The sequence below is a fragment of the Galeopterus variegatus genome, unplaced genomic scaffold (genome assembly GCF_000696425.1).
Source record: "Galeopterus variegatus unplaced genomic scaffold, G_variegatus-3.0.2 Scaffold208, whole genome shotgun sequence".
NCBI classification, from domain to species: Eukaryota; Metazoa; Chordata; class Mammalia; order Dermoptera; family Cynocephalidae; genus Galeopterus; species Galeopterus variegatus.
Genome location: NW_007726319.1, coordinates 256,818 through 280,769, shown reverse-complemented (window position 1 = coordinate 280,769; position 23,952 = coordinate 256,818). Strand labels below are relative to the sequence as shown.

At 33.8% G+C, this 23,952-nt stretch overlaps 1 protein-coding gene across 4 annotated transcripts in view; it reads left to right on the top strand.

Moving 5' to 3' along the window:
* The first annotated feature begins 593 nt into the window (after positions 1 to 593).
* INTS6 (integrator complex subunit 6) overlaps positions 594 to 23,952 on the top strand; it is a 101,704-nt gene continuing 78,345 nt past the window's right edge. For 3 of the 4 annotated variants that reach the window (XR_550032.1, XR_550031.1, XM_008565825.1), the window contains exons 1-2: positions 594 to 739; positions 23,697 to 23,786. Coding sequence is in view for 1 of the 4 variants with exons in the window: in XM_008565825.1 (XP_008564047.1) it covers positions 620 to 739; positions 23,697 to 23,786 (210 nt within the window). In the remaining 3 variants the exon portion in view is untranslated. Of the gene's footprint in view, positions 740 to 23,696; positions 23,787 to 23,952 lie in introns of those variants that run through there. The other variant, XM_008565826.1, reaches the window with a different exon arrangement.

Here is a 23,952-nt window from a genome sequence, read left to right as displayed (position 1 = left end):
CGGCGGCGGCGGCGGCGGCGCTGGCGCTGCGATCAACATGGCCGACATTTCCCCTCCGCGGCGTGAGCGGCAGCAATGAACTGTGGGGGATATTTATTCAAGTTAGCCCGAGTGACAGCCGGGCCCGGCCGCGCCGAGCCCCGGTTTGCATTAAAGGGGAATCGCTCGGTTGGCCAAGGATCCGGATGGGGGGCTGCGAGGCTCGGGCTTCTCAGATTCGTCCGAAGAGGGCCGCGCGGGCCGGGACGGTGGGACAGCTGTAGGTTAACTTCAGAAGTCCTGCTCTCTTCTGCTTTTCACCAGTACCTTCTCATCCCCACATTTTGGTTTTTAGGTTAGGTAGTAAATTTCCCGGTGAAGTTATAAAGTGTTAAGGCTGTTAACTACCAAAAGCTATAAGAGTAAGTAGGTTTTTTTCTTGGTCACCTTTGGAAGAGTTTCCTCAGCGGTGATACAGTATTAACACGTTAACCAAACCGTACCAACCAAAAGTGAAGCAGTTACTTGCTGAACGTCAGATTATAACGGCTGTCCGTGTGTACATGGCTGAAAAAGATGAAAAAAAAAATTCTTACATTTTTCTTTTCAGGCTGGATGGAAAGAAAACCATGCAACGTTTATGAATGAACTGAAAAACCTTCAGGCTGAAGGACTTACGACTCTTGGCCAATCCCTAAGGACAGCTTTTGATTTATTAAATTTAAATAGATTAGTAACTGGCATAGACAACTATGGGCAGGTAGGTTGAATATTAAGGTGGAAAAGTAGTTGAATTTTCTTTTTGTGGAAAAACACAGTCTAGTCCAAAAACTATACATCATGAAATGCAGGTATAAAACTTTTCAGATTCAAATACAATATGCACATAACACAGAGGTGTGAAACTCTCAATCTCCTGTATGTGGTTTTACATCCCTCATTTTTTTCCCATTGAAATGCATTTTTATTCAGAATTAGAATCTGAATTGTTTGCTCTAAAGTTGACATGAATTTGTTTTTAATCCCTTGGAAGTTCACTAAAGATATAAAAGAGGGAAACATCCTGCCTCACCATACTCAGTTATTCTGAAACTTTACACACAGGCAAGTGTGCAGCTATTGCAATGGCTTAGCGACACCAGTTGATTAGTGGTCTTTATTTCTGTATTAGTCAGTAAAAATGTTAGAGACAATTATTGTTAGTTTCATCAGGGTTTAATTTAACCATATTGTATAACCACTTTGAAAGGTAAGAAGAATGCTATAACTAGCTGAGTACATTAGGATTTCTCTTCTTATAGCATACACAATTAGCAACTATTGCAGGAGGAATTCGGAATTAAATGGCAGGTCCAGAGTTTTGTTTTTTAGTATTTAAACTCCAAATCCTTGGAAAAAAGGCTGTTGAAAATATGAAAGAATCCTTTTCTGAACCCCCTCAAATCCCTCTGTTGTGTTTGCTTTCATCTATTTGAGGATGAGACAAGAGCTTTAAATCACACAATGGTTCACTAAGAAATAATACAAGGTGGTCCATTATAACTTTTTATGATATTGTTACCCTGGAAATAAAAAACACTGAAAAATATGTAATGTTACATGTAACAAAGGAATATTATACCCAAGGAGTTCAATTCTTATGTTGAATTGCAAAGCACTAATACCATAATGATATATTTAAGTATACGTTGTGTTCTTTTTCCAAGTTCCGTAATCCACATTTTTCATGACTTTCACACATTTCAGGGAAATTCTTCCTGTGACTACAACTTTTATTTGCTTTATATAGAAGGAAATGGAATTGTTCCCTTGTTTTAGCAATTTTTATGCTTTTCTTCTTAGGGATAACTATACACTGCCTAAGCATCTTTGGAAATGGTTGAATTTAGTCCTATAGCATTTAAAGATATACATTGCAATTCAGTCACTATTGAATTGCACATTCATCATTTAAGTAGGTATATGTATATGTTCTTACTATGTTGATAATTTTATTATTTTCTTCCCTTCTCTGTGCTGCTTTATTTTGCAGCTCTCAGTAATTTAGGTAGATTTACCATGAACCTTTTGGTTTGTTTCTGTAACGTAATAATTGATTTCTTTCTCTTTCATATTTCTTTGTTTTATGTAGTGCTACATAGTCTTATTGCTTAAGATTTTGGTCCAGACTTAAGTTCAAAGACACATTTGAAACTTGCCATTGTTTGGTTTCCTTATTTGGTTGTCAGGTTGTCAGTGTGTAGCAAAACTATTAATTTTCTGTTTTCTGCATCACATTTCATAAGTGGGAAAGGCATTTGGACACATTCACCTCCTACCACCTATTAAAAAATATTTCTTAGGGTGTTTCCTTAGAAAAACTGCTTGTCATGGAGAGGCTGAGGACATTTGTAACTTAACCCCATATTTTCCTTTTCCTAGTTGCCATCTTCCACCAGAGAACACTTTGGTTTTTGTCAATAAAGCTTACAAAAAGTTTGAGGTTGAAGGTGGTCCTGTTGTGCTGTTACCACTTTGTGCAAGAGAAGATCCTGGAGATTGTGATGTTTTTACATGTTAGGGTTTATTAATTCAACAACAGGGAGGGATAATGCTTCTGAATTATTTTGATGAATAAGTAAGGATGCAAGGAGTAATACTAATGCTTATGTCCTAAATTGGCACATAAAAATGACACTAGCATTAAAATAATTTAAGAAGCCACATTTTTCAAATACAACTGATTATTGGAGTAAAGTTTTCAATTAGAAGAAAACATCTTTGCAGAAGATTTTTTTCATAAACTATTTCTCTTGCTGATTTACATTTCCTATTCATAAAAAGGGTAAATTATCAGGAATTTTAGATTTATCAAATATTTAGTGCTAAATACCATTCATATGTTTTTTTCTTAGTAAAAGTATTTTGTATCTGCCTGTTTTCTGTGGAATGTCTTAATTCTGTAACCTCAGTGTTTTCATATATACTTACCCTATCATGCTCTATAGTCGGATCTGTGGAACCCACAGTACTAAATACTTGTATGTAATCTCAGTAGTTAAAGGATATGAGAAAAGGCGAGTTAGACGGACAGAGCTTATCTATTTTATAGAGCATTTAAACAACTTTGTATAATAAGATTCTGAATTATTTTCTTTTAAAATATCTAAATATGGGTTAATGTGTCTATATTTGTATATTTACATAGCTAATCTCCCGCCTCCCACATATATGCACATATGTGATTTTCCATAACCACTTGCAAGAGTATTAATATCTATGTTGCATTCGTTAATTTAGTTACCATACCTACAAATAAAAGTCCTGAGATATTTATTATCTAGGTTGTTATTAGAATTTGCAGGATATAAGTAAGGTTAAAGTAGCTGAGAAAGAATGATTCTTCATGAATGTTTTCCTCAAGCACTTTGGATAGCCTACTAAAAAATTCTGTGCCTGTAGAAGTCCTAATAAATATTTAATTTTGATAATCAGTACCATTTGCTGATATTTCCACAGTCATGGAACAATGTGTAGCCTCTAGTCAGTCTTTTCCTTTATGGCAGTACCTTATTAAATTGCTTATCATTGCAGATAAACTTGATATATATTTTTTCCACATGTGTTCAACAGAGTTTCAGATAATGCTGATCCTTTGAGAGCCACTGAAAATCTAAATCATATCTAAATCTAAATCCTTAATATCTAAAATTAGGGAATATATAACGTTTTAGATGTCTGATTAAAGTTTTGTATGTAGATCAGTTTATTTTGTAATGTTCTAAATCATTCTGTTTTCCATCAGTGCTTTCAACATTGCCTTTTTTTTTTTTTTTTTAAAGTTAGGTTCCAGTTAGGATTAGCTGCTAAATCTTATTCTTGCCTGCAGTTCATCATTTTTTGTCACTGGCCTGACTGCACACCCCTACTACCCAATATGCTAGTACTGATTAGATTGTTCCAGGACTTAGAATGTTACTTGACTGATTTACTGTGTACCCTCCCGTGAAGATAATCCTTGACCAGTATTCTAAAAGGAAATAAAATATGTGTTTAATTTTCTGAGGATTTCAGTGGTGAGTGTTTACCTCATTGAAAATGGTGGCTTTTAGACAAGATCAAATTGAATGATACTTAGAGAGAAGAATTTTAACCAATTTTATTCATCAACATAAAGGTCTATTTGTGAACTTAGCAGATAATACAGGTAGAGTTCTAATACTACTACTTTTTCCCCTTTACCCAAGTAGTACCTATTTAGTACTCAGTACAAAATACAGGCTTCTCTTTTAATGTTGGCAGGAGAAGTAATGAAAACTTGATTCCTGTTTGGCTTTTAGGTTTCCCTTAGGCTACCAACAAATGTATTAATAATAATTTGGTATTTATTAAGCTATAGGCATATTTTCAAATGAAAGTAGATTACTATACCTGAACATGAAAATGAACACGAACAAGTGCTGAATAAGAACTGGAAACAGAATGGTGAATGGTATTTTGTAAATTTTTTAAGTCCCTCTTAAAAAAATTATTAAATTATGGTAAAAAACACATAACAAAGTTTACCATCTTAACCATTTTTAAATGTGCAGTTCCATAGTGTTAAGTGTATTCACATTGTTGTGCAACCAATGTCCAGAACTTTTTCATCTTGCAAAATTAAAACTCTGTACTCATTTAACAGTAACTCCTCATCTCCCAGCACTTTGCAATTGCTATTCCACTTGCTTTTTTAGTGAATTTGATTACTCTGGATACTTCATGTAAGTGGAATCATACAGTATTTATCTTTTTGTGAATATCTTATTTCACTTAGCATAATGTCCTCAAGGTTCATCCATGGTTATAGCATGTCAAGGATTTTTTTCCTTTTAAGGCTGAATAATATTCCATTATATGTATGTATGACATTTTGCTGACCCACTCATCTGTTGGTGGTCACATGGGTGGCTTCCACCTCTTTGCTACTGTGAACCCCCTCTGTGAAGAACATGGGTGTGCAGATATTTCTTTGAGGTCCTGTTTTCAATTCTTTTGGATATAAACCCCAAAGCAGAATTGCTGGGTCATATAATAATTCCATTTTAAATTTTTTGAGAAAGTACCATACTGTTTTCCATAATAGTTGCACCATTTTACATTCCCACCAACAGTGCACAAGGGTTACAGTTTCTCTACCTTGCCAACACTTGTTCTTTTCTGGGTTTTTTTTAAATCAACCATCCTAATGGGTGTGAGGTGATAACTCATTGTGGTTTTTATTTGCATTTCCCTAATTATTTTGAGCATTTTTTCATATATTTATTGGCCATTTTTATACTCTATTTGGAGAAAGATCTATTCAAGTCCTTTGCCAGTTTTTAAATTCAGTTATTTTTTATCGTTGAATTGTAGGAGTTCTTTATGTATTCTGGATGCTAATCCTTTATCAGATTTGCAAATACTGTCTCCCATTCTGTGGGTTGTGTTTTCACTCTGTTGACTATATCCTTTGATGCACAGAAGTTTTTAATTTTTTTTTTTTTTTCCTTTTTTTGTCTTTTTTCGTGTCTGGCAACGGATCGCAACCCTCAGTGTCGCGCCCGTACCGGACCAGACCGGCAACGGGATCGCAACCCTCGGCGTCGCGCCCGCACCTCGCTCAGCCAGTGAGCGGGAACCGGTCTGTATGTGGGATCCGAACCCTCAGCGGGAGCGCTGCCGCGCTCCCAAGCGGCGCACTGTAGCAGTGCGCCACCGGGCCGGCCCCAGAAGTTTTGATTTTTGATGTAGTCCATTTTTATCTATTTTTTCTTTTGTCACCTGTGATTTTGATGTCATATCTACAAAATCATTGCCAAATCCAATGTCATTGAAGCTTTTCTCCTATGTTTTCTTTTTAAGAGTTTTATTTAGGCCTTTGTTTTGAATTAATTGTTACATATGGTATAAGATAAGGGTCCAATTTCATTCCTTTGCATGTGGATATCCCATTTCCCCAGCACCATTTGTTAAAAAGACTGTCCTTCCCTATTGAATGGTCTTGACAAGTCCTTGAACTTTTAAGCATTCTAAAAAGTATTTTCAACAATTATTATTGGTGGAGAGAGGACAGTCAAGCTTGCTTAAATGTTTTTTTCCCCCATCTTTGTGGTGGTAAAGAAAAGCGATGGCCAGAAACCTGAGAATTGGAATCCTAATCTTGATCCTGTCGTTGAATCACTGTGTAACATGGGGCAGTCACAGTATCACCCTGTGCTTCTGCTTCTTCTTATTCCAAATTGGTAAAAACAAAGCCATTGTACCCTCATTATAGAATTGATGAGAGGTTTAGTGTTATAACACCAAGGTTAAGGGTTTGGATCTCCTTAATGGCCAGCCACCAGAAAAAAAAAAAAAAAAAAGAATTGATGAGAGGTTTAAATTGGATATGTTTTAAATGTACTTTAAAAATTATGAAGTGCTCGTTGCGATCCGTTGCCGGACTCGAAAAAAGACAAAAAAAAAAAAAAAAAAAAAGAATTGATGAGAGGTTTAAATTGGATATGTTTTAAATGTACTTTAAAAATTATGAAGTGCTCAGTAGACACAAGCATACTTTTTTTCAATAGATTAGTGTACCTCTAGTTTTTTATTTTCCAGCTTTAAGTTTGAAAGTATAAGCTTTGAAATTTGTTACTAGTATATTAAGTATATATTTTTCCTTGGGCTTTGTATTTTGTTCTGGAGAGCAGGTGTGAAAGAAAAGTAATCTAACTTGGCTAAAGTTACCTCAGTGGCAGTTGATAAGGATTGGATAGTGTTTTTAAAAAATGTTAAGTGAAAATTGGATGTAAATAGTTGAGCAGATAAGTCAGAAAGTCATACTTTTGCAGGAATACATGACAAAAGCATACGCTTTAGGGTTCTTTCAAATAGGGAGCTCCCCCTAGTGCGTTTAAGATGAGATTTATATGAGTTTGATTTACAAGGAACCTTTCAGGAGCATATCTGTTGGGTAAACTGAGATATTTTAATAAGATTTGACTGAGCTCAAAGTAGCATGAAACGGATATGATTTATTTTCTGTTGAGTATTAATATTAATGGTGGTAATATAAATGAAAAGAAATATTTCAAGACCCAGATTTTATTTTCTTTGAAAACACTTGCTATAATATTTCTTTGTAACTTTACATTCTAAATCTTTGTTCTCTGAATCAAAATATTGCCTGGCCATTACCTTTCAAAAGAAAATGAAAAACAGTATCCTAAGGATATCAGTGCATTCCTAATTAGAAATTGTCCAACTACAAAAGGCAGAAATAATAGGTTCTACTTCTTTGTAGAGAATTTTACTTTCTCTTCGTGTAAGTAAATGTCAATAATTATGCATTAAAGTATATACGACTGAAAATTAAAAGACCAGGAATAAATCTAATATCTGAATGAAAGAATTCCACTTATTCAAGTATTTTGAATTGGTTCAGGGTCATTTGTGGTCAGGATTAGCTAAAAGGTTTAGCCATGTTCATGTCATGGATTTCTCCAAAGAGATTGTATAGTATTTATAATTTGAAATGTTTCTTAAGTATTTAAAATTATTTTCAGCCATCATAACCTTCACTCAGTTTATATTCTTTAATTAAAACTGTCTTGGTGGGCTATTTTTGGTTTGTTTTTCTTTAGTTGATCATTGCCCACATATACCAGACCTGTTTTCATCCATTAAAAAAAAATAGTTTTCTTATATAAATCTTGTTTTTTCAGCCTTATTAATCTTATATAATTTAAGCATGGATGCCAGACTATAAACAAAATACTGAAGTGTATTGGTTAGTCTTCCCTTCTCTCCCCCAACCTTTTTATTGAGATGTAACTTAAATACACAAAACCTGAGTGTGAAGCTTAGTGAATTTTTATATATACTCTTGAAAGAAACATTGAACTTTTACACATTATCGTTTTAAAGGGCTTTAGAATGAAAGTGATGTTAAAAGTTTATTCCATCTTCCTCATTTTATAGGTGAAGAAAGTAAGGCTCCGAAAGGTTAAAATGCTTAATTCATGTTTGTGAAATATTTTAAAAGATCAGAATTGGTTGTGGAACAGTTATGCAGATTTTATTAGTAATTTGTGTATGAGGAGACTTCATGAATTTTGTGGAAAAATAGGATTAAAAGATAATATGAATCTTTCTATGAACTTTTTGAAGTACCCTCCTATTATTTAAGAACAAATATTATTTACAGGTATAACCAGTAGATCTGAGTTGCTTTCTTGGGTTGTGTCTGTAGTTTTTAAATGCAAGGTGAACTCTTTCAATTCCTGTTTGATGACTGGTTATTCATTTTGTCATTGTGTTACATTTAGCCTTTCTTATAACACTCTATCTAAATACTGTTTGTTACATATTAGCTTTGATTGGATTCCTTCCTCCCCCTTGTTTGGAAAAAAGTAAGAATATGAATGTAGGGGATGGTTGACAGGATTTTATACCATTATTATTTTAAGGCTTAGATTTTAAAGCATGTGTATACTTAATGACACTTTTTGATTTTGTATTTTGTAGTTTATTAAGTTTCTGATGTAGTTAGTTAATACAGAGTTATTAACCTCATCAGTTAATTAGTGGACTTTTCCAGTGTAATATGCCAGTCAGTATTAGGGCTACAATTGTAACTTTTTACCTTAACAGTTTTGTAATTAACTATCATGTTTTCCTTTGACTTAAGGTAATTTTGAAAATCTCTAAGCATTGTGTACTAAGATTCAGACAAATCTTGAGTGGCTTAATTTATTAATTCCCACTCTATGAGTTCCTAACAAGTCACATAATCTCTCAGCTTCAGTTTCCCCACTGGAAAAATGGGATGAAAGGGCCTGTATTGCAGGATTGTGAAGATAAAGTGATATACAGCATAATTTATTATTGTAACACAGCTATTATCATTTATGTGAATTTTATTTGAATTTTCAAATTGAAATTATGGGTACAGAGTTTTTTTATCCTGCTTTTTTCGGAAGAGGCTGTGTGGTGATAGAGAAATAACTGCTTTATTAGAACAGGTTGTGTCTGGCTTTGCCACTCATTAGCTTATGTTGTATTAACAAATCCTTTAACCTGTCTGAGCTTCAAGTCTCTCATCCACAAAATGTTAATATCAATCTTTTGCCATAGGGAACAATGGTTTTTGGTTTTGAATTGAAGCTCTATAGATTACTGTGAAAATACTTTCCCCTTGGTGTTATTAAGGCTTTCCCCGAAAATCTCGATTTGTTTTTCAAAAACAGTTTGATAACCATGAGTAAGTACCTTAAAAAAAAAAAAAAAAACAAGTTTCTGATTTTCAAAGGAAGAAAGGTTTTAATATTCTTTGAGGAAATTTAGATTGAATTCATTTCTAGAGCTTGTTTTATTATTTATTCATTTATATTTATTTGTGGTGGCTGGCCCTGTGACCTTGGTGTTATAAGACTTTGCTTGGGCTTGTATATTTTAGAATTCAGGGTGGTTGTGGTTGGGATGAGGTGTATGAGAGGATGTTCTTGTCCAGAAGAAAGGTCAAGTGTAAAAGGTATGATCTCTGTTATTGTTTATCGTTTAGATTTATGTCGGAAAAAACGTAATAGGGTAAGTCTAGGAGGGATTTTTTATATGAAGATATTTCTTTTTTAGGGAATAAGTGATTTGAAGTTCCAATATTGGTATATTGAGAGATATAATTGTACATGAAAAGTACTTCAACCTAAAGTTTTATAACTAGGAGGATTAGTAGGAACCAAAGGACAAATTTATGTCAGTCTCATAATTAGTCTTATCAAAATTTATTCTAGTTCCTGCATATACTTGCCTGTTTTTATCGTGCCTTAAAAGAGTATGACATTTCAACTTTTCCATCCATTAGTTTTGCCCAAATAAGGTGTGGGACTTGTGGTGAAAGTCTTTGGAAGAATTATATCATCTACAAAACTTTGTTATGGACATGAAAATAGTTCTGAGTATGCGAGAAAAAGTAATTGTGTTAACTATTGAGTGATGCAGTTTATAACTGGTAAATGACAGGATTGCTGTTGGCATGTTAAAGGAAAACTTTTCCATTTATCTTAAAGCTGGTGAACCTAGTTAGATACTAGGAAACATCAACAAAGTCTTGTAATTATTCTGAAATCGTTATTCCATTTTAGTACTGGAAAGGTCCAAAGAGAATTATTATGGAAGAATTAAAAACAATCGATTAGTTTAAATAAGGTATTACAGATGATTGAGTATGAAATGTGCTGTGAAAGGTTAGGCTGCAAATGATATCGGGTGATGATAAAAGACTCAGTCTAAAATGATGACAAGGTACAATACTTCTGGATTATTAGGAATTAGCAAAATGATGTCTTGGTGGCCTCAGGTGATGTCTGAGTTGTGATAGTTCTTGATGATTTTTTTGTACTTTGGCAGGTAATGAATGTAAAACTGAATTTTAGTTGTGTAGTTCCATTTCTCAAATCAATAAATTTAGAAAGAAAAACCAAGAGATTGCATCCAGAAGATTGCACCTAAATGAGATAGTAGAAAGTATTGTTTATCCAGAATGGGTAATGTCTAATCCCAAACAAGATTATATTGAATGCAAATCCTAATGTAAAAAAGAATTATCTTGTGGCATTCTTAGAGTTTCCATTTTAATGAGCTGTAGTAATGTTCTAAAACATATAGCAATCTATGCAGTCATCCATATGTGACATGTGCTTCTTCATGAGGCTCATTTCTAAGGTAAAACCATTGGTGGATTTGTATATATAGCTAGGGAGGCTTATAAAAAAAATTTTTTTAAAGGATAGGTCCATATAGTAATGTGGTTAGATTTTTGTTTTCCCAAAATATCATCTACTGTGAAAAATTAAGATCTGTAAACACTTGAGAAGGTATTTAGCACAAGCATCAATAAATGTTTGAATTGAAATCTAGCAAGAGTAGATTCCTAGAAACTTTTACTCAAGTATATATACTTATTTAATGGATTTGGAGAAATTTAAGTATTTTCTCCTAAAAAATCTTAGTGAAATTGGATTACTACCAATTCTTTCTTAGAAAACTAGAAATCCATTTTTCCCCCCAGAGCAGGGCCCCTTAAAACTAATCTCACATTATGTCTTATCCTGTTAAATAATTTTCAGGTTGGCCTTTGGCCATAGCATATGGGAAACAATCTATCTTCAGAGGTTTTCCATGTGTTTATTATGAATTTTTTAAAAAATTTAATGCTTTATTGCTAATGTTCCTGATCTTAAACATTTATTAGGCAGTTTCCCTTTATTTTCAGTTGTAGTCTTTAAGTTATTTATGTAGAAGTCTATCATAGAATTCCATCTTTTTTTGTAGGACAGCTGTTGTATGTGTGAATTGATTCTTTGAAAGCATATTTGTCATGTGGATGTTTAGAAGGAAGTAACCAGAATGGTTCTTTCTCTACTACTTTGTCCTACATTTAAGGTCTGCTTGTCCTAGTGTTTAAAATTGAGTTCAGTGTTGAGTTCAAGATGTAATTTAACCAGACTTGCAGGTGTAATATCTGTAGATTTCATGGTAATCATCAACCCAAGGAGATGATTAATTTTGAGAGAATAGGCAGGTCTGGGTGATTGGTTGAGGTCAAGTTAAGTTTCAAAATTATTGCTGTATAACTTCATTCACCTGTCTTTGAAAATATGTTTACATGTTGTCTTTTATTTATTATTATTATTTTTTTTACTTTTTCTGCCATGTTTCTAGCATGTTTGTTATTACATGCCTTGCTGGAACAATTTTTTCCCAAGTTAATACTACCCAATCTATCTAATATAATGGATGTATTAGGTTTTTTTTTTTTATCCAGAATGTTAGTATTTCTTAAGTAAAATTATATTTCTAATACCCTCATTACTCTTTCTGTGTCAGCATAAACACTATTTGCTGCTAGTACTTTTTAGGTATTGCCAAAACCAATTTATTTGTTAAAATCTTTTTTTTTAAACATTTATTTTTAAAATTGTTTTTTTTTAATTGGCATGTATTGGTTGTACATATTTATGGCAGAGTTATATTTCAATATGTATACAATGTATGATGATCAAATCAGGGTAAATAGTGTATTCATCATTGCCAAAATTTATAATTTCTTTGTGATGATAACATTTTAGCTCCTCTCTTCTAGCCATTTAAGAATGTACAATAATTTATTGTTAATTATAGATGCCTAGCACTACTGCAGAACACTAGAACTAATTTTTCCTATGTAGCTGTAATTTCGTATCAACCAACCTCTCCCTTAGTCTCTCCCTTCCCTTCCCAGCCTGTTAGAGTAATCTTATTCAAACTTTAGATTCCATTTCAAGTGTTAAACTCAAATTTTGCCAAATTATTAAATTTTGATATTTCAGATATGGCATTTAATTTATATTACTGTCTTTTGCAATAATACTTAGCCCTATTAACTATTGAATTTCCTTAATGTTTAATTTTTTTTCACATGATCAAGCTTTTAGTAATTCTTTAGTTCTTATGGTATTTCTTACTATTTTTTACATTATTACTTTTTTGGTCTGTTATTTAAGTCAAATTCCAGGATTGTGTTCTTTAGTCATCTCATTAAAATAAATATATGGGATTCTCCCTTACTTTTGCTCAAGTCTTAGTTATTTTATCTGTTTTTAATGCTGTTGTATTTTTAACATAAGAATTACATGGTTGAATAAAGGAATGATATCTGTACAACAATTTTATAATGGAATTACTTGAAACTGAAGATATATTTCTTTTAAAGTGAAATTTCAACATGTTTTTCTGTAGTTATAGACCTTCATGTATTCTAGGATGCTAGATTGTTATACACTAGCGGGTTTTTAAAAAGTTTTATTTTGGGATACTAAGCATTTTAATTTTGAAGAGTATTTGTTTTGAATATGTAGTAAATGCACATGGTTAAAAAAAGTTATATAGAAAGTTATACAGTTGCTTGCTTTCATTCTTCAGAGGCAGCCATGGTTAATCAGTTCCTAATGTATCCTTCAGAAATCTTTTCTGTATAGTAAAAGATATTATTTTAAAAGCACTAATTTCTTAAGATGAATATTTTAGAGTTTGACATGAAAAGACTCATTTATGCCACACCACTTGAGATCTTAACAATAAAAGTAGTAATCTTGCTTAATTCTAAAACAGGCATAAAACTTGTAATTCTGGCTTTGGAATACTGATTTAAATGTAAGCCTGTCAGGCCTTTATTGACTTAAAATAATTATATTTTGTTTGGAATATGTAATTAACCAGTTGTATATTCATCCCATAATTTAATGAACCTCCTCAGCCTTTAAAAAAATTAACAGTATTAATGACAATGAATTATTGGATTGACAAATATAATTAGCACATCAAAACTATGATTTCATAGATCTTACTGCTCTTGTTTGAGTCTTAAAAATGGAACTGATTTAAAGAAAAATATTAAATATATAAATATTAGTACAGGTAATAAGCAGACATGGAAAAATTTGCGGCTGTGGTATGCAAATGTCTAAAGTTTAAGCACTAGTGGTCAAAAGAATGTTATTTATTCTAGTTGACTGCTTTGCAGTGAATTAAAAGACGCTTCTTTTCTCAGTTTGAATATTTGTAACAGTGTTTATCATTACCAGTAATATTGTGACTAATAAGGTTTTGGATATGAATTGCATCCTAAGATGCAATTATAGAAATAAACTTAAAGTAGAAGAATATTATGTTTAATATTAGTGTTTTTATATTTTAATATTTGCTTTATAGAATCTGAATTTTGACATATATATAGCTAAGTATCAGAAAAAGTTTCTAAATGAATATAAAATGGTTTCTCATATTTTAAAGGAATATAAGTTGTCACCTCTTTTACGTATGGTAGTAGAGGAAAGTAGTAGGATAGATAATGTAGGTTTCATTTCTTTCATATTTTTAGTGTCTATGTAGATTCCACAAAGCTGTAAATAAAGGGAACCCAGAGATCTTCTAGTCTAGTAATTTAATCATTACAACATTTTAAACAATCCTGTGAAATACTTTTCCAGTGTATGCATGAGAACCTTTAGTGATGTAGTACTTGTCTTTCAAGGCAGCCCTTTCCATCTTTTAATATTCTTGCTTGTTGTTACTGTTTACTTGAAAAGGAAGTTTTACACTGAAGAAAGCACAAGCTATTGCTGGGAGTTTTGATTTTTCTTGCTTGCTGATCAAGTGTGGCCTAGGGATATCCATCTTAACATCTCATTTGTTGAATTCTGTTGGCCATCACTTTCCTGGCATATTATACATAGACAGTGTAATAGGTGTGAGTTAACTGAAGATGCTGTCACAGAAAGCAACAGAGCTAACCTTTGGTGTACGTTTTCCCTTTAATAGAAGCCTTAAACCATAGGAAAACTGTCGCACAGACAGGCATTTGGCTATCCTTTATGGGATTGTTCAAAGGACTAGCACATACGGTGGGTCATGGTGGCATTGGAAGAAAACTTGGGCACTTTGGTCGTACAGCAGAGGTAGACACTACAATTCTTACTGAGTGCTCAGGGCTGCCTTCCTTTTGCTTCCAATTAGTTATGACCTGTTTAAGGGTACAGTAAAATTCTGTACTCCTCCCCTCTCTACATTTTCAGTTTCTTGAGTAAAATGAAAAGAATTCCGATCCTGAGAGCGAGTTAGTTTATATTTGGGGGAAATTACCTTATTTTTACATTTTTTAAATTAAAAATTTAAATTTATTATTAGCATATTCATTCTTACAAATCATATTTCTTTATGCCATTTGCCCCACCTATCACTTCCCAAACCTCCTCCCTCCCTCCCCCCATCTCTAGTATCCTTAGGTTTGTTCTCTCGTTCTAAAAGTTTATCGTATTGTTGTGGTCTTTTCTTTCTTTGTTTCTTTCCTTCCTTCTTCCCTCTTTCTTTCCCCTCCCTCCCTCCCCCTCTTTCTTCCTAACAGCTAGTTATGAGTGAGAACATGTGGTATTTCTGTTCTTTACCTGGCTTATTTCACTTAACAGAATTTTCTCCAGACTCATCCATGTTGTTGCAAATGGCAGAATTTCATTCTTTTTTATGGCTGAGTAGTATTCCATTGTGTATATATACGATATTTCCTTTATCCAGTTATGCATCGATGGACACTTAGGTTGGTCCCATATTTTGGCTATTGTAAATAGAGCTGCAATGAATATGGGAGTGCAGGCATCCCTTTGACATGATGATTTCCATTTTCTTTGGATATATACCCAGTAGTGGTTTTGCTGGATCGTGTGGTAGCTCTATTTGTAGTTGTTTGAGAAACCTCTATACTGTTTTCTATAATGGCTGTGCTAGTTTACAGTCCTACCAACAGTGTAGAAGAGCTCCCCTTTCCCCGCATCCTCATCAGTCTTTTTAATAATGGCCAGTCTAACTGGGGTGAGATGATAATGTGATTTCGATTTGCATTTCTCTGGTGATTAGTGAATTAATTATGACCTGTTTAACGGTACAGTAAAATTTCCTTTCACCTCCCCCCACCACATTTTCAATTTCTTGGGTAAAATGAAAATAATTCTGATCCCTAGAGTGGGTTAGTTTATATTTGGGGGAAATTACCTTATTTTTACATTTTTAAAACTATTTTCTTTTTTAAATAACTTGTTTTAACGTTTTCAAAAGCATTTTCTTTGCAAAAATAAAATTGGTTCTAGTAGATAAAATCTGCTTACCTTAACTATATTCTTTAAATTTTATTATTATTGAGATTTTATGCCTTTATTGAATTGTTTAACACCATGATAACCAATTGTTGAGAGAACTATAACAGGAAATCTTAGGTGAAGTGAAAGTTTTTAACTTTATAATATCTTGTGGCAAAAATTTTTTACTTGATACTTTTGACCAATATTAAAATCAAATTTTCTAAACAACAAGATTCCCAGTAGTAAACAGCTCTAGAGGTAGAACACTATACTTTGCATTACGTTTTCTACTGATATGTCTGGATTTCTTTATGCCAGAACCACTGCTGTGAGAGTAACACATGTGAGTTTATTCTGCTCATGGCAAAAGTGAACTTTTAGTCCCTCTACTGGCTGCCTTTGTCGTAGCAGACCTTAATTTTTTTGATATCTTATTATAATTATGATGAAGTCTATTTATAACTTTATAACCAAGGTGAATATTGAGGGACTTTCTAATGGATTGTCCCTAAATTAAATGACTTTATAAACATACTTATTAAGAATAAAAATGTAAAATAGTTGCTCTTAAATTCTAAATTATTTTTTATAAAAGATGAAAACATAATACTGGCAGACAACTAAAACTGTGTTTTAATTTGCTGGGTAAACAATACTGTTGATAGAAAAAGAAAGATGCCAGTTATTTATTATACAGCCACCAAGAATAAGTATACTATAAAAGGCAGCAGTGGAACAGTGCAAAACAATATATATATATATATATATATATATATACATATATAGTTTTTTATAGACGTGTATATATAAACAGTTTTATATGTGTATATATTCTTGACTAAACTCATCTTAGAGAGGAAGGATCTTAGGTATGGTAGGGGATAATTAAATTGGTGCAATGAAGATGATAGTATGTGTGTGTGTGTGTGTCTCTGTCTGTCTGTCTGTGTCTGTGTCTGTGTTTATATATATAAAAAAAACTTTCCTGGAGCAACATGTTCTGATCTCTTTCTGCTGGTGATTTAGAAATTCATGCTTAACTTAAATTTTTTTTAAATGTTTTTAAAGGTAGGGATACCTTTTTTCTGAAGAAATGAAAAATCTTTCTGTTTAAATTATATTTACTTGGGCCGAACCTGTGGCGCACTCGGGAGAGTGCGGCACTGGGAGCGCGGAAGCGCTCCTGCCGCGGGTTCGGATCCTATAAGGGGATGGCCGGCGCTCACTGGCTGAGCGCGGTGCGGCCGGTCTCAAAAAAATATATATATATATATTTACTTAATCATTATTTCTGATTTTTATAGTAACTATTGCTTTTCTTCATGTGATTCTTGATTAAACTCTTTCGTCTTAGAGAGGAAGGGATCTTAGGTATGTAGGTAGGGGATAATTAAATTGGTGCAATGAAGATGATAGTATGTGTGTGTGTGTGTGTCTCTGTCTGTCTGTCTGTGTCTGTGTCTGTGTTTATATATATAAAAAAAACTTTCCTGGAGCAACATGTTCTGATCTCTTTCTGCTGGTGATTTAGAAATTCATGCTTAACTTAAATTTTTTTTAAATGTTTTTAAAGGTAGGGATACCTTTTTTCTGAAGAAATGAAAAATCTTTCTGTTTAAATTATATTTACTTGGGCCGAACCTGTGGCGCACTCGGGAGAGTGCGGCACTGGGAGCGCGGAAGCGCTCCTGCCGCGGGTTCGGATCCTATAAGGGGATGGCCGGCGCTCACTGGCTGAGCGCGGTGCGGCCGGTCTCAAAAAAATATATATATATATATTTACTTAATCATTATTTCTGATTTTTATAGTAACTATTGCTTTTCTTCATGTGATTCTTGATTAAACTCTTTCGTCTTAGAGAGGAAGGGATCTTAGGTATGTAGGTAGGGGATAATTAAATTGGTGCAATGAAGATGATAGTATTTTTATTTTTTTCTACCGTTGGTCCTTATCTGAGTTTTCCAAAATTTAAAGCCATTAAAGAACTTAATGTTATTTTATCTTGTGTTTATACGTATAGTCTCTGAAAGTTGGTTGAAGTTATATAGTTTGAAAAAGTAAACATTGCTGTGTATTGTGTTTTGTTTCTTTGTTTTTGTGTTGGGGGAAGGTGTATTGATTTATACATTGAAAATTAGTGGGTAAGAAATCACAATACGAATAGGACCTCCAGATGCTGCAGAGAGACTGTGATTTGGAGTAGGAACAACTTATTAAGGTGTTAGCTTTACTGCTTACCAGCTAGGCCACCTTGAGTTTTTATCATTTAATCTTCCTGAATATTTTACCTCACCAGGTTTTCAAGAGTCAGTTGCAATAATATAAGTGCTTTATTGTTATTATTGGAAGTCTGATTATTATAATAATTTCAGTCATATCCTCTGCAGGAGAGCATTATATATATTATAAGACTTTAGTAAAGTTTCAACTAGAAGCTTTGTTTTGTTGTCTTACAAAAAAGTAGCTTTGATTTTAATGTTTGAATTTAGCTTGAATAAATTTAATAACTCAGACTTTCTGCTAAGTTTTAATACATTTTAATCTGATTTTTAGACATTATGGCCCTTAAAAAGTGTGTATTAGTTTTTGGGTGCACATCATCATCTTTAAGGCTCTAATACATAGTAGATTGTTCTTTAATTACAAATATGGCTAATTCTTTGGCCTCTGAAAGATAATTCTCAATGTGCTTATGAAGGAATAAGAATAGATGGGTGTCAGAGTTTTGGTCAGAAAATCTGACTTTGACTCAGTTCAAATGTAGAAGTGATACAGAAGACCCTACTACAAGTATTTGATCCATGCCATGGTACCTTTAAGAGCTTTGCTGGTTTGTTTTTGAAAGTCAGCAAGTCAATAAAAATAGATTTAACTTAGAAGTGGAAGCAGGGTACAATAGTTTTGAAGATAATAGGACATCTTTGTTTTCTTTATCTCCTTTTGTCAGTTTTTGATCTAACATGGTACTGTGAACTTGGTCAGGTTTGTATTCGGCTATAATCAGCGAATATTTAAGTGTTCAAATATTTTATGTTCAGTGCTTTGTCAGTGATGTAGAAGAAATATCACATGATCCTTGCCTTTAGTGTATTTGAACGCATGAAACAATAGCAAAAAATGCAAGATGGTGTATTTTTAAAAAATTGTGGTAAAAAACATGTAACATAAAATTTACTATCCTAACCATTTTTAGGTGTATAGTTCAGCAGTGTTAAGCATATTCATATTGTTGTGCAAGATAGTATATATTTAAATGAAAAATTATTTGAAGAAGAGAAATGCTGTAGAGAAGTATAATTCAACATGTGCTCCATGAAACCACTCAAAATTCAATTTTGTTTGAAGAAACATTTTATTTATCTTATTAATTTAATTTATACTTGAACACTACCACAATTAGAATTTGGAGAGGGAAAGGGTGATTATTGAAGGCCAGAGTAATCGGGGAAGGATGGCTTCATGGAAGAAGAGAAAGACTTAAACTGGGCCTTAAGGAATGAGTAGGAATTGAATAGGCTGTGAGCAGGTAAAAGGAAAAGCATTCTGCTTGAGGGAAATGATCAAATCCCAGATGTAGAAATAGACATTGCCTCTTTCTAGGTCCATGAGAAGACCTACATTATTAGAATTTATTATTCATTTTGAGAGTGAATGGCATGAGAGGCAATATAGTATAATATAATATTTCCCACAATGGGTTCCATCGAATGTGAGTGTTATAGAGGAGGGAGGGTAAATTAATTCATGTTTTTTTCCTGCAAGACTCCTGTGACATTTTAATGTTGCTGTGCATTCAGAATCTTCTAGAGGTTATATCCAACGTATTTTTTTTTTCCTTTTTGTCTTTTTTTACTGACCGGTAACGGGATCGCAACCCTCGGTGTCGCGCCCGTACCGGGGACCGGCAACGGAATCGCAACCCTCGGTGTTGCGCCCACACCGCGCTCAGCCAGTGAGTGGGAACCGGTCTCCACATGGGATCCGAACCCTCGGCGGGAGTGCCGCCGCGCTCCCAAGTGGCGCACTCTCCAGTGCGCCACCGGGCCGGCCCGATATATCCAACGTATTTTAAGTTTACTTGACCAAAGGAAGCTTTCTCCTTCTGGAACCATTCTTTTCTTGGGCAGCAACTTGAAAAGTGCACCATGCCACTTATAAGTTGTATGACTTGATCAAGATGTTTAATCTACCAGATCCTCTTAAACGAGAGCTGTTTATATGTAAAAGGTGAGATTATTTTGTCTGAGTCCCTCACAAAATGTGTTGCCACCAGAGATTTGAATGGAAGTTATTGAAGTTATTTCACCACTTATATAGAGCATTTGAGAGCCCTGTGCCACTGTGTTCCATAACCTCTGCTCCTGTTGTTTTTGTACAGTAGTTCCCCCTTATCTGTGGTTTTGCTTTCTGTGATTTTAGTTACCTGCAGTCAACCTCAGTCTGAAAATATTAATGAGAGATCACATTGACATAACTTTTATTACAGCAATTGTTATAATTGTTTTATTATTAGTTATTGTTGTTAATCTCTTACTGTGTCTAATCTATAAATTAAACTTTATCATAGGTATGTATACATGGTAAAAAAACAATGTGTATAGTGTTCAGTACTCTCTGGTTTCAGTAATCCACTGGGGGTCTTGGAATGTATCCTCTGCAGATAAGGGGGACTACTGTATTCCTCCAAGCATTTTCTTTCGATAGCCATCCTTAATTTTAACTTTTTATCTTGGACTACTGTTAAATTTGCTAAGCTCAAAGTAGCCCTAGTATTTCCATGGAACTAGCTCTTAACAGTCCTTCTAGCCACATACCTAGTCACTTGTTTACACATTTTGATTACAGGTATAGATTATAGTAATGTTCACCCACTGTCTTGCCTTCCTCTTTTTTTTTTTTCTTTTTTCTTTAGAAAATTTATTATACATACATGTGGGGTACAACGTTGATTTTCAGTAATTGTGTACAATGTGTGGTGGTTAGATCAGTATAGTTAGCTTATTCATCATTATAATATGCAATAATTCTTTATGTCCATTGACCAACCCTCATTACCCCTCCCCTGCCCTTTTCCACCTCTAGTTTCTAAAAGTTCAACATATTACTGTGCTTGTTGTTTCTTTCTTTCCCTCTGTTTCTCTTTATTGTTCATATGTTTATTTATGGATTTAGTTCCTGGTTATGAGTGAGAACATGTGGTATTTCTCTTTCTGTACCTGGGTTGTTTCACTTAGAATAATTTTCTCCAGGCTCATCCATGTTGCTGCAAAGGGTAGAATTTCATTCTTTTTTATGCCTGAGTAATATTCCATTGTGTATATATACCACAATTTCCTTATACAGTCATCCATGGATGGATATTTAGGTTGGTTCCATTGCCTGGCTATTGTAAATAGAGCTGTGATAAACATAGGAGTGCAGGCATCCCTTCAGCCTGATGTTTTCCAGTCCTCTGGATATATCCCCAGTAGTGGGATTGCTGGATCACATGGAAGTTCTGTGTGTAGTTGTTTAAGGGACCTCTGTACTGTTTTCCATAATGGCTGTACTAATTTACAGTCCCACCAACAGTGCAGAATGGTTCCTCTTTCTCCACATCCTCACCAGCATTTGTTATTCTCTTATAATAGCCAGTCTGATTGGGGTGAGGTGATATCTCAGAGTGGTTTTGATTTGCATTTCCCTGATGATTAGTGATGTTGAGCATTTTTTCATATACCTGTTGGCCATTTGTATGTCTTCCTTTGACAAATGTCTATTCAGTTCCTTTGTCCATTTTTAAATTGGATTATTTGTTTTTTTGCTGTAAAGTTGTCTGAGCTCTTTGTATATTCTGGATATCAATCCCTTGTTGGTTGCGTAGTTTGCAAATATCTTCTCCCATTCTGTGGGATGTCTTTTCAAGATGTTGACTGTTTCCTTTGCTGTGCAGAAGATTTTTAGTCTGATATAATCCCATTTGTTTATTTTTTCTTTGGTTGCCTGTGCTTTTGGGGTGTTATTCATAAAGTCATTGCCCAGTCCTAAATCCTGGAGTGTTTCCCCCTAGGAATTTTAAAATTTCAGGCCTTTTATTTTAAGTTTCTAATCCGTTTTGAGTTGACTTTGATATATGTGAGAGGTACTGATCAAGTTTCATTCTTCTACAAATGGATATCCAGTTTTCCTAGCATCATTTATTGAAGAGGCAGTCTTTTTTTTTTTTTTTTTTGGATCTGAACCTGTGGCCTCTGTGTTATCAGCACTGCACTCTTCCGAGTGAGCCACGGGCCGGCCCAAAGAGGCAGTCTTTTCCCCACTGTCTGTTCTTGATGCCCTTGTTGAAGATCAGTTGGCTGTAAATACGTGGGTTGATTTCTGGCTTCTCTGTTCTGTTCCATTGGTCCATGTATCTGTTTTTATGCTAGTACCATGCTGTTTTTGCTACTATAAATTTGTAATATAGTTTGAAGTCAGGAAGTGTAATGCCTCTGGCTTTTCTTTTTTTGCTCAGCATTGCTTTGGCTATTAAGGGTCTTTTGTTGTTACATATGAATATTAGGTTTACTTTTTCTATTTCTGTGAAGAATGTCATTGGTATTTTGATGAGGACTGCATTGAATCTATAGATGGTTTTGGGTAGTATGGACATTTTTATCACATTGATTCTTCCAATCCAGGAACAAGGAATGTCTTTCCATCTTTTAGTGTCATCTTTGATTTCTTTCAGTAGTGTTTTGTAGTTCTCATTGTAGGGATCTTTCACCTCTTTGGTTAGACTTATTTGTAGATATTTTATTTTTTTGGTGACTATTATAAATGTGCTTGCTTTTTTGATCTCTTTTTCTTCTAGTTTGTTTTTGGAGTATACAAATGCTACTGATTTTTGTATGTTGATTTTGTATTATGCAACCTTACTGAATCATTGATCAGCTGTAAGAGTTTTTTGGTAGAGTCTCTTGGGTTTTCTGTATATTGAATCATGTCATCTGTGAACAGGGACAATTTGATTTCCTCTTTATCTATTTGGATGCCCTTTATTTCTTTCTCTTGTCTAATTGCTCTGGCAAGTACTTCCAATACTATGTTAAATAGGAGTGGAGAGAGTGGGCATACTTGTCTTGTTCCTCATCTTAAGGGGAAAGTTTTCAGCTTTTCCCCATTCAGGATGATATTGGCAGTTGGTTTATCGTATACGGCTTTTATTATGTTGAGGTACTTTCCTTCTGTACCTATTTTGTTGAGAGCCTTTATCATGAAGGACTGTTGAGTTTTGTCAAATGCTTTTTCTGCATCTGTTGAGATGATCATATGGTTTTTGTTCTTGACTTTGTTGATGTAGTGTATCACATTTATTGACTTGTGTATGTTGAACTGTCCTTGCATTCCTGGGCTGGTGGGTTAGCTCAGTTGGTTAGAGTGTGGTGCTGATAACACCAAGGTCCAGGATTTGTTCCCTGTACTAGCCAGCTGCCAAAATATACTGTTTTTTTTTTTTAAACTATTGTAATTCATAGTATCTAAAAAATTCAAATTATTAGAATTGAGCTGCTAAGGTGCCTATTAAGAAATTACATATTCTTAATTAAATATAAGTCCTCACTATAAAAATTAAAACAATACATAGAGAAGTGAAAAATCCACGTTTTTCTCCACCTAATCCCACTTCTTCAGGGTTAACCACTATTTAGTTTATGTGCCCTCCTAAACCTTTTTAAAAAATGTGCAAACAGGTGCAGTCGTGTGCCACATAATGATGTTTCAGTCAGCAATGAACCACATATATGACAGTGGTCCCATAAGATTATAATGGCTGTACCATATATCCTAGGTGTGTAGTGGGCTTTACCATCTAGGTTTGTGTAAGTACACTCTATGATGTTTGCACAATGATGAAATTACCTAATGATGTATTTCTCAGAACATATCCCTGTTCTTAAGCAATGCATGACTGAATATACTATATGTAAAATTTATGAACAAGAAAGGGGGATTGTATACACTCGATTCTGAGAATTGAATTTTTACTCAAAAAAATTAAGCCAAAATTTAAAACTTAATGTGATCAATGTGTTTTTTGACTTTAGGGAAGAAACCCTTTTTTCTTGGAGCCAGCAATAATTATTACAATTACTGATGGGAGCAAGTTGACTACTACTAGTGGAGTCCAGGATGAGGTAAGTTGTTCTTATATCATGTGGATTATGCAAATACAGTTTAAAAATCTTTATTTGTATATGCACTGTAGGATATTGAACACCTTCAATAGGTTCTCGCTTAGATTATTTGATGTAGTCTAGAGTCCTCTGTCTCCTAGGGCTTATTTACCTTTGTTTGTAGCAG